Below are 11,971 nucleotides of genomic sequence, written 5' to 3' on the forward strand. Positions count from 1 at the left end.
TGATCGTCTCGGAAAAGAAGGAAGCAAACTCATTGCATTTGCTGTCGGAGAGCATTTCACTGGGAATCTGACTTGGGGGGTTTGTTAGTCTCTCAACAGTAGCAAAAAGAGTTCGAGTGTTGTTTAGGTTACTGTTTATAAGGTTTAAGAAGAACTTCTGTCTTGCTATAGCTAGTTCCACATTACTCATTCAGCTTGAAGGCTGTCTTTATAGATGCTATAGTGAATTTCAAGTTTCGTCTTCTGCCACATCTGCTTGCTTTTCTGCATTGTCTTTTCATACTCTGTACTGCTGTTGATTTTCTCCAAGATGATTTTTGTCTGCCAGTCGTCTTACTGACTTTCATTGGTGCAATGTCATCGATGACATTCTTAACTTTAAAATCTCCTGCAATAGCAAAACAGACAAACTCTGAGGTTTGAGGTCAGTGATGTGCCAAGTCAGACAGTAGCCTACACCTGCAATAAATATAGGCCTGTCTGATTCCAATAAAAATAGCTAAATGATGTTCACCTTATCAGCAAAGACTGCATATATTTAAATTGATTTTAATTTTTTAAAACAATTTAAATAGGCTACTACTTGGCCAATGGAAAAAAATGAGATCAACTCTATTCTAAAATATTTATCAGAACCATTATAAACCGTTTTGTTTTAATGGATATTTTGATATAGGCTTATGTGTTCTAAAACATAAGGATACTGGGTGATTTTTGGCAATAAAAAAAAATTTGTGTATGGTACAAATTGCATTTATAGTCCGTATCTTATATTTTCCTAATGTCTTGTACCTTTGATGGTGTTAAACATGGGGTCACATGGATGGGAATATACATGGAAATAATATGCAAATGAGGTTATGCATAGTAAAACTAGGCATTGTAAGCTCCATATATGATGATTTCGGGGAGGAGACGGGGTGGAGATGCACGTATGCACAATCTTCCCCTGACTGGAATTTATTAAGTGATTTTTGCACAGGTTCTGGCGTACGCATGGTTTTATAAATCTGAAAACTTTTGTGCGTATGCAAAACCTAGCTTTTGTGCGTGTGTACACTTTGAGAATGAAAACTACAGTTTTATAAATGAGACCCCTGATCCTCCTGATGGTGAATAAAGCAAATCTGCAGGTCTAGACACGTTTAGCAATGTAGTCTGAAAAACTCCAAGGTTTCTAGCTATTTTTGAAGGAGCTATGGTTTATGTGCCTAACCGGATGGTGAATTTGTGATGAAGCAATGGGTTTGATGGAACCACAAGCAGTTCTGTCTTGGCAAGACATTCAAATCTTTATTTGAAATGTATTCCACAAAACATAAAAAATATAATTATAAAAGTTTCTCAAACATGTTAAATTTTTATTGCCATAATTTTAAGTACAAAAAATTAAACATTTCACTCCATGACAAAATCAGCTACATTTAGCATTAAGGCAGCAAAAGTGTCTTATGTTATTATTAAGTTACTCAGTATCAAGATTATGATTTCTTTAGATTACTTTTGAAGAAATGCAAATGTAATGTGTAAGCAAAAAGGCTTTAAAAGCAAAAATGATGCACTGTATTATTGTCTTCAGAATCGTGGAGAAACTTTCTTTGATTGGGTCCACTGCATTAAATGTTTGATGTTTTTGGCCATATCTGGCGTGTCAGTTGTAGTTGCTTTAATGAGGAAGAAGAGTCCAGTAGCGACTCCCAGCAGCCCCAGAGTCAATCCCACTCCACAGAAGACCGCCGGACCCACACTGGGCAGGACAGCAGCTGCCACCGGGACGCCTGGTGATTAGAGTATAAATATGACTATGAGTGTTAGAACAGCTTTTCATTGTAAAATTCCTCTCAGCGCTTGGTATTTCATTCATCACAGAATCAATACTGTTGTTTTTTATACATACATCAATCATAGAAAATAACATCTAATTTGATTTCTTTTGAACATGGCTCTTACTCCATATTTTAGTCTGCGGTTGGCCCTGGAGCGCTCGGTGGTTCACTGTGCAGCTGTAAACGTCTCCCTCTTCAGGAGTGATCTTCAGATAAGCGAACACGTGGAAGGATCCATCGCTCCTCGGTCGGTACTGAGTCAGATTCACTCCTTCAGTCACAATGACATTGTTCTTAGCGAACGAGACATTGACAGGTGGAGGAAAGAAGCCTGTCACGTGACAGATGAGGGTGTTTTCAACAGTCAGCTGCACATCGTTCCTTGTATAGATGGATGTCTCAGGGGGTTCTGTGAACACACGTGACTGTGTTGAACTCTGCAGTAATAAATCTGACCTCAAACACAATTATGAGCTAAATCTAATGTTTAACCAAAACATTGATCAAACTGGATACATAACATGTAGCTCATTTAATTTCTGTTAAATGTTTTACTGCATAATTTCTAAACTCGTGCCAAACTGTACTTTACAGTGTAGCTTTACAGTGCAAATTCATGTCGTACCCATTTCCTCTGGTGGGCTCTTGTAAACTTTAATGAGTGAAGCCAAATTGGCTTTGCATGCTTCAAGGTTTGCAACACTTCCTTCATAAAATCCTGGAAAGCTTATAGGATCTGCAAAATCAGGTAATGTAACTACTCCTGTCTTTTGATTGAAGTCAGCATGCCAAATCTCCTCTTCATCAGATGCATACATAGATTCTTTTTCTGTTTCAGAACATCCAGTAATTAAGAAATCGTCATGCTCTACTGAAATGGAAGAAACATCAAAAGACAAATTATAAATAAACAGACAAATAAACTGCATAACTAATGTGTTTTAAAACCTCTTTTTTGTTAATTATTTAAAGAACCAGTATTTTCTAAATGTGAAGATGTTCTATACAGCTGTTTTTAACAACCAATATGCTAAATGAATATAATCAACCATTGATAGTTAACTAGTTATCAGCTGTTTGACTGATCAAAACTAATATAGTGATCAAAGTAAATCTATAATGGTGTGGACAGTCAACCACCCTGTTGAAGGACTAGCATAAACCAGCATAGGACCAACCAGCATCAAAACCTACCTACCAGCATATGCTGTTTTTTTTTTCAACAAAGACTCTGGTGCGTTAACTAAGAGAGACATGCAAAATATGCATCATTTATAGTTATTATTAATAACTATATTGTTAATAATATTATTTATAGTTATTATTATTACATCATTTATAGTAAGTATATGTCATGTGTTACAAGGATACCTTAAAATAAAGTGTTATGAAGAAGAGCCTTTAGAAATCTTTCGTAACAATATACAATTTCATTCAAAAGTTTGGGATCAGTATGTTTTTGTTTTATTTACGGTTTTCTTTTTGAAATAAATCAATACTTTTTTATTCAGAAAAAAATATACTGGATTAATAAAAAGTGGTGGTAAAGATTTCCACTGGTAGAAAGGAGTTCTATTTTGAATAGTTTAGATGCGGAAAAGGCTTTTGATTCCGTAAGTTGGCCTTTCTTATATAAAGCTCTTGAAAGATTTGGCATGCATGAAACTTCTGTTAGAGGCATCCGTACGCTATATAATAAACCATCTGCCAGGATAAAAATAAATGGCTACCTTTCAGATACCATTATATTAGAATGTGGATCAAGACGGGGTGCCCGATCTCTCCACTGCTTTTTGCGCTCTACATAGAGCCCCTTGCACAGTGGATAAGACAGACTAAAAACATCAAAGGTATCTGTATAAATGGAGAAGACCACAAATTGGTATAATATGTGGATGATATTTTGATTTAAGTATGCCCACTAACTCATTTCCTGAATGAATGAATCTTCTAGAAAAAATTGGCAAATATGCAGGATACAAATTAAATATACAAAAAATGCAAACTCTGACTTTTAATTATACACCTCCAAAACATGTTAGAGATAAATTCCATCTCAGTTGGGATCAGAATTCACTGAAATATTTAGGAATATATTTAATGAAAGACATTTCAACACTAACAGAGGTCAATTTTGACCCACTTTTAACAAAAATCAGAGATGATATACATAGATGGAATGCCATCTCTTTCCTTGGCCTTAGTCATAGAATTGACTCGATAAAGATGAACATCCTTCCACGATATCTCTATCTATTTCAAGCACTTCCCATAGAAATTACCTTAAAACATTGGTCTGAATTAAATAAGATAATTTCCAGATTTATTTGGCAAGGGAAAAACCTAGGATAAAATTCAAAACATTACAGCTTCCAATGGAGGAAGGAGGTATGGGATTACCCCACTTTAGGGATTTTTTTAATGCGGCCCAGACTAAATGTTTAATTAACATAAGTAATCCAACATATCAAGCTAGGTGGAAAGATATTGAACTTTTAATAATGAATGATCCCCCAATTCTAGCAATATTGGCACATAAAGACTTGAGAGGATTTATAGATAAGGTGCAAAACTCATGGATTAAAACCAAATTAAAAATCTGGAATACAATAAAAGAAGAATATAAACTGGATCGTAGTTACAAATAATTCAATGGTGTGCTTATGACCCTGAATTTAAGCCAAACAGAATGGATTATAGATTTAAATCTTGGATTTCAAACGGAATAACAACATTCTATGCTCTTACGGAAAAGGGAGATTTGAAAGACTTTGGAAAGTGTGAAGAAAGAATATTGTCTTGAGAAAGCTGATTTTTATAAATATCTCCAGCTACGTAATCATTTTGAAAACAACATCAAAAATAAAACAGACTTTGATGACCCAATACTTAAGATTTTTATAGGTGCTTACCAAGGTGATTTTAAAAAAGGTGTCATTTCTAAATTTTATGAAGGACTTAGGATAAAAAACACTCACTCTACAGAATACATTAAAGAAAAATGTGAAAAAGAAGGTCATTTTTTGATATCAAATGAGGAGTGGGTTGATGTATGTAAATTAACTCTCACATATGGCGGGAGTTTGGGTGGAAGTGCCTTATCAGAAAACGCATATTGATGGAGGGGACACCAAATGTTGGAGACAGTGTGGGACAGAGGAAAGCATACTTAATATTACACTGCCTTTGCATTTTTCCACATTGTTTTTAGGAAATGCTAATCCTCAGACAAAATGTCCTGAGAGATACCTATTTGGCATTTTAACATCTGCTGCTAAGAAAGCGCTTACAAGGCGTTGGTTGCTTCCTGAACCCCCCACAATACAAGAGTGGATGGATATAGTAAACAATATTTATGTTATGGAAAGGATTACATTTTCCCTTCGACTTCAGAAGAATGTGTTCAGAAAAGTCTGGTCCAAGTGGGTTGAATATGTACGACCATTATGGCCGGACTTTGTGGAGGTTTAAAACAAACGACCCTTCCCGTCTGAATAAAAATACTGTAACCTCCATTGTATGCCTTTTCCATGTCGGACACCAGCAGACTTTTTCTCATGCAGTCCCTATCACAGACTAAGAGTAAACACTTAACATTATTTAGCATGGAGTTTGATTAAGTTTATATTTGACCTTCCCCAAATTGTACAAATGGCCATTGTTATTAAAATGATGTCATTTTATTTTTATTTATGTATTTAGTTTTGGTTTATTTTTAATTTATTTTGTTTTGTTTTTTGTTAAAAAAGGAAAATTGAATGGCAGAGAAGAATGTAACTACATTTGTTTGAAATAATGTACAGTTGTTTATGCTGCTACATCAAAATAAAAAATTTCAAAAAAAGAAATAGCAATTTTAAGTAGTGGCTCGACCCTTGTCATTGCATCACGTTCCAATGACGTTATAAACCCTTGATTTCAGTTTTATTTTGTGGAAAACACAAAAATACCAAAGGCACTTTATTTGTGTTATGTGTTTTATTAGACAAGTGATGAATGCACAGAGTATGATAAAACAGCCAGAGGTGTAAAACATACTCAAATATTTTACTCAAATGAAAGTACAGATACTCTGTACAAGTATCTGGCCAAAAACATACTTGAGTGAAAGTAAAAAAAGTGCAACTTTAAATTGTACTCAAGTGTTAAAAAAAGTAGAAGTGCTTGTTCTGACAGATGCAGAAAACGAAACAAAATGCAGTGGCACAGGTCAAACACATATATCTAGCGCAACAACAACTAATAAAATGCAGCACAGCACAGCGGAACACACACAATACAGGGAAATGGATTAAAAGGAAACTATCTTTTCCACCCTCAATCCATCCCATATATATATGACTTTCATTTATCAGATGAACACAAAAAAAAGAAAAGAAAACATCTCTCTTCGTATAATGCTGTCATGAATCTGGTCCTGAACGCCAGTCCACTCGCCACCAGAGGTCGCCTGTACATTTCACATTACACAGACTGTTGCACCACACCCCGGACTACATTTCCCATCATTCATTGCGCTGATGACACACACACACACACACACAGCTGTAACCAATCAAGCACACTATATAAGCCTTGTACTTCCTCCCTAGTGGCTGAGTATTGCATTGCATTTAGCACTCTCTTTGTGTTAGCTGTCGTACAGAGCCACCTTGTTCATTATTAGTCTAGTTCAGTTGTGTTTCTAGTTAGTTTCTCCCAGTTTTGTTTTCTAGCCTGGTTATATTGTCTTGTCTGCCTTCAGCCTGCCCTGGACTTCTCACGACTTCCTGTCGTGGATTGAACCCTTTGCCTGGTTGACTCTGTTTGCCCCTCAAATGAACTCTGGTTTGTCTTTTTGGACACCCGTTTGCCTCGTCCTTTGGATTATGTTGGCCGCTGATCGACCCTCGCCTGCCTTACGGATTACTCTTGCGTCTTGCCCGAATATACCTGTTTGCCGACGTTCGACCCTGCCTGCTGTTTTGACTGTGTCTTTGTTCAGTAAAGCTTTGCGTATGGGTCCACCTGCTTCTCGCCTCGGTCTCTCCGTAACAAACGCAAGTGTATGGGATGTCCAACAATGACACTACACAAAGAGATTATGACAGTGACTCATACAACCGTTTTTCCTGCTTGATATTTGCTGGTATGTCTTACCATCAGGGGCGTAACAGCCTCACTGTTAGAAACCTGCGAATCTCTGGGCACGTCTGCCATGAGCTTCAAATCCGCTGTGGCTCTTTTTGATTACTTTCATTCATTCACTTATTTGGTCTTTGGTGGTCTGGGGTAAACAATTTAGGCTATGTCCTTTTTTCAAACACACACTGTAAGTATGTGTTATGTCGCGATGACACAAATCACCCAATCATATTTCCACGTTATGATATTATTTTGCTTTTGAGGGTCACGTCACCTGACAGTTTTCCCCTCCCACACTTTTAAAATGGCTGCTACGCCCCTGGCTACCATATTATTTTAATGTATTATCTTAATTACAAACACACTGGTTTGTAGTTCAAACTGTTTCACCGTTTACTGCATGTTGTTATTCTTCTCATAATTTCCCTATAGCGACTAATGAACTGAAAGTCTCACACATAGGCTTACTTCCACATTGAAGATTAAGGTGGAATAGAATGATTTCTGAAGGATCACGTGACACTGAAGACTGCAGTAATGATGCTGATAATTCAGCTTTGATCACTGCAATCAATTACATTTTCAACATATTCACACAGATTTTTTTAATAAAATGAATGCATCATGATGAGCATAAGAAACTTCTTTAAAAACAACAACAACATTAAAAATCATACTGATGCCAAACTTGACCGGTAGTGTATATTGCTTACTTAGGAATTAGTGCACTTCATGAAATCATACATCCTTGCAAAGGCTTTTCATATCAGAACTCTGTGTAAATAGTTTAATATACAAAGTGTGAACTTACATTGAGCATCAGTTGAGAGAAAAACAGTGAGGGTAAGAATGGCCAGATACAGCTCCATGTTTGTCGATGACAGAGGAACAAACTTCAGTCGAGGTGAATGAGAGCAGGCAAAAGTCCCTCCCTGTGAGCTTAGTTTCAGTGTGATGAACACATCCTCCACTCACAATCCGGCCCTCACTGTGACACTGCTGTATCTATGGGTGAGGGGGGAACAAAAAACAATACGCTACTGTCTTATTGTTCCCTTATTGTCTTCGAAGCATCCTTAGATCCTTCCATGCAAATTATTGTGTTGTGTTTAAATTTTATGTTTGTTTTTAATTTCATTTATAATCATTTATTTACATAATTATTCATAATCATTTTACAATCATTAGTCATCCACATAATTCATATTTAATTATTTATTTGATTATTTAAGTATTTATCATTTATTCATATATTACTCAATTAATTTATTTCTTCAGTTATGGAAGAGGCAGATGTTAAGCTAGATGAGATAATTGGAAAGCTGACACAACATCTAAAAGAGCGCTTTAAGATCACAGAAGCAGAACAAGAAATAGTTGCGAAATATAAAATTAGGGTGCAAAAGGGCGGTCTTTGGGAGCCTAATGACATCAAAAAAGCATGGGGTTAAATTAAAAGAATGAAAACCAGAGAATCAAGGCGAATCCCTTAGATTCTTGCTACTTTGTCTAAATGTAGAAAATGGGAAATGAAACTGCAAACAGACAATCATAACAGAGACAAAGAAATTATGAAGAAGAAGCTGAAGTATGGAGTTATTTATGTGCCAAAATTAAACAAACAAATCCAGTGTTTTGCAAACAAACACAATATGCTTTGCAAAGAAAAAATTGACTTTCAAACAAACAAAAAGTAATATGCACAAACACAAGTCAATTTGAGAGAAAATGCAGAGGTATAACAAATATATGCATTGTGTGTTGCAAATATATATTTTTTTTTTTTATGAAGAAAAATTGGCTTTCTCACACGTGTGCAGACAGATTTTCTCACAAATGCGCCCAACGTATTTTCTCACAAATGCAATGGAGCAACTTCCTCTTCCAAAACAGCAGATGGCACTATCGGTCAATTTACTCTATTCTCCCGAGACCTCAAACTACGTGTTTATATGGTTTACCCTTATGTCCCAGAGGAATATGAGTGGGGAACAGGTGAGTTTCTGTCTTACTATATTTATAATTAACCATTTGATGTTTTCACAATGCTGACTCTACCACAATGTCAGTAAAATTCACAATATCTGCTTTAAAGTTGTTAACGCTACTGATCAGTTAATGGCTTGGCATGGCTAAACATTTAAGCTAGGCCTTTTTAACATTTATCCATTCACCGTACCTATGCTGGATCGCGGGATATAAAAAATATACTTTTATGTAATTTGTCCATATACGATTTTTTGTTGCTGCACAGAACATTCAGCAGGTAACACTTTACAATAACAGTACATGAATGATCATGCATTAATACGTGAACTTGTTATCTCTCATAACAGGCACATTTGTTTAGGAACAACAGGTGCAGGTTCAGTGTTGTTCCTGACCAAGTGTGCCTGTTATGAGAGATAGCAAGTTCCTTGCTGCACTTTCAATAAGTGCATACTCTGGCTGTTGATAAAAAGAAAGTGAAAACATATTAAAGATTTTTTTTTAATATATGTTAAAGGTATAACAATACACTAGAGCTGCACAGTATACTTATTAACTAACATGCAGGAACTAACATGTAATTAAAGTGGTGCTGCAGTACTGCATTCATGCAGTAATTCATATGACTCATGTCAAAGTTACATTAGTTGTTCATTAGTTCTTGATTAATACATGTCTTAACTAATCATTAGTTCATTGTCAAGAAATTACTAATTCACGTATTAATGCATGATCATTCATGTCTGTTATTGTAAAGTGTTACCTGCTGAATGTTCTGTGCAGCAACAAAAAATTGTATATGGACAAATTACATAAAAGTATATTTTTTATATCCCGCGATCCAGCATAGGTACGGAGAACGGGTAAATGTTAAAAAGGCCTAGCTTAAATGTTTAGCCATGCCAAGCCATTAACTGATCAGTAGCGTTAACAACTTTAAAGCAGATATTGTGAATTTTACTGACATTGTGAAAACATCAAATGGTTAATTATAAATATAGTAAGACAGAAACTCACCTGTTCCCCACTCATATTCCTCTGGGACATAAGGGTAAACCATATAAACATGTTGTTTGAGGTCTCGGGAGAATAGAGTAAATTGACCGATAGCGCCATCTGCTGTTTTGGAAGAGGAAGTTGCTCCATTGCATTTGTGAGAAAATACGTTGGGCGCATTTGTGAGAAAATCTGTCTGCACACGTGTGAGAAAGCCAAGTTTTCCTCATAAAAAATATATATATATTTGCAACACACAATGCATATATTTGTTATACCTCTGCATTTTCTCTCAAATTGCATATTACTTTTTGTTTGTTTGAAAGTCGATTTTTTCTTTGCAAAGCAGATTGTGTTTGTTTGCAAAACGCTGGATTTGTTTGTTTAATTTTGGCACATAAAGAACTCCATACTGAAGGGGTTACAAGATACGTGTCAGGAGTTAAAAGCTCAGCTTGAAAATGAACAGAAACCCAAAACAGCTAATGCTAATGTTCAAAATTTACAAATGACTGACCAAAACCAATTTTCAGTTTTACCACATTCGAAAGCATCTGGTGCTTATAGTGACACTGATATGACCACAGATTCTGACACAGATGTTGATGATTGTGAAGGGGCGACAGCAAAGCTTAGGCCATTGAGAGTAAACATCAAGAAAGGGAAAAACCGAACTGAGGTTTATCTTCATAAAACAAAAGAAGGGAATGTGTTAATGGATCATGAGGTCAGAGATTCAGATGTTATGCAGTACAAATATACACCCCCTACTTCTAAAGAGGTGTATGAGTGGTCAAAGGAGGTAGGAAATATCACAAAAACACAGCCTCTCACTCTTCTGTTTGGCCCACATGTAGTCACTGCTGAGGTATGGGTGGGTGAGGTTACTCAGCCGCTATTGGGAATGGATGTATTGATGAATTTAAATTCAGATTTGCAATTTAGAGATGGGAAAGTCACATGGCAGTTGAGAACATTAGTAAGCACTGATATGCAATCACACCCAATTTGGGCAAAAAACAAAACTGATTGTGGGTTACTTGACATGGAACCTGTTACATTTACAGGAACTTCTCCTCCCTGTACAAAGCAGTATCCTCTCAATCCAGCTGCGGTGGAGGGTATAATGTCAGTGGTTGAGCAGTTAGAGGAGGGTGGTATTGTTATTAAAATCAACAGTCCCAGTAACAGCCCTGTGTGGCCAGTAAGAAAACCAGATGGATCATGGAGACTCACAGTTGACTATAGGCTGGCAAATCAGTATATTGATAAGATTAGCCCTCTTGTGGCCGACCCATCAACAACTTTCAGACTAATTAAACCAGAACACAAATGGTTTTCAGTAACTGATATGGCTAATGGATTTTGGTCTGTGCCAGTTGCGAAGTAAATCCAATCATGGTTCTCATTTACAATTAATGGTCAACAATACACCTTCACAAGGTTGCCGCAAGGCCTACATAATTCGCCTACAGTCTATCATCAGTCTTTGCAAAAACATTTGAAAGATTTTGATTCAACATCAGTTATCATTCAATATTGACACATGGAAAGTGGGTGAGATACGGTAATGGGCAGGTAATTCTAAACGATATGAAACTGGAGTAATCTGACGGATAATTTTGAATGGACCCACGTACCTGGGACTGAGCTTGCGACAGGGAAGTCGGAGGCGAAGATCTCGTGAGGAGAGCCAGACCCACTGACCAGGGGTATAAGCTGGATGCGGTCTCCGATGGCGATCGGCCTGCTCCTGTGCCCTTCTAATGGCTCTTTGAAGGTGGACATGAGCCATGTTCCAGGTTTCCTCACTCCTTTGTAGCCAGTCATTAACAGATGGTAATTCTGAGGGTTCTCCAGACCAGGGAAAGAGAGGCAGCTGGAAGCCTAAGACACATTGGAAGGGTGTGAGACCTGTGGATGGCTTGCGGAGGGAGTTCTGAGCGTATTCTGCCCATAACAGGTAGCGGCTCCAATCCTGTTGGTTGTTGTGACAGTATGTGCGGAGGAAACGGGTGAGTTCTTGGTTGAGGCGT

At 36.8% G+C, this 11,971-nt stretch overlaps 1 protein-coding gene across 1 annotated transcript; it reads right to left on the minus strand.

Moving 5' to 3' along the window:
- Positions 1-1,288: 1,288 nt before the first annotated feature.
- Positions 1,289-7,869, minus strand: LOC127171058 (RLA class II histocompatibility antigen, DP alpha-1 chain). The gene is made up of 4 exons (XM_051119479.1): positions 7,762-7,869; positions 2,452-2,697; positions 1,951-2,235; positions 1,289-1,778 (listed from the first exon to the last, which is right to left on the minus strand). Exons 1-4 carry the CDS (start codon positions 7,817-7,819, stop codon positions 1,576-1,578), a joined length of 792 nt encoding a protein of 263 aa, XP_050975436.1. The 5' UTR covers positions 7,820-7,869; the 3' UTR covers positions 1,289-1,575.
- Between the last annotated feature and the right edge of the window lie 4,102 nt (positions 7,870-11,971).

Source organism: Labeo rohita, chromosome 9 (assembly GCF_022985175.1).
Source record: "Labeo rohita strain BAU-BD-2019 chromosome 9, IGBB_LRoh.1.0, whole genome shotgun sequence".
Lineage (NCBI taxonomy): Eukaryota > Metazoa > Chordata > Actinopteri > Cypriniformes > Cyprinidae > Labeo > Labeo rohita.

Coding starts and splice junctions, on each gene's coding strand:
- LOC127171058 (XM_051119479.1), bottom strand. CDS start 7,819: ATGGAGCTGTATCTGGCCATTCTTACCCTCACTGTTTTTCTCTCAACT. Junction 2,698..7,761: donor TCTCTCAACTGATGCTCAAT/GTAAGTTCACAC, acceptor CTTCCATTTCAG/TAGAGCATGACGATTTCTTA. Junction 1,779..1,950: donor ACCGCAGACTAAAATATGGA/GTAAGAGCCATG, acceptor TCTAATCACCAG/GCGTCCCGGTGGCAGCTGCT.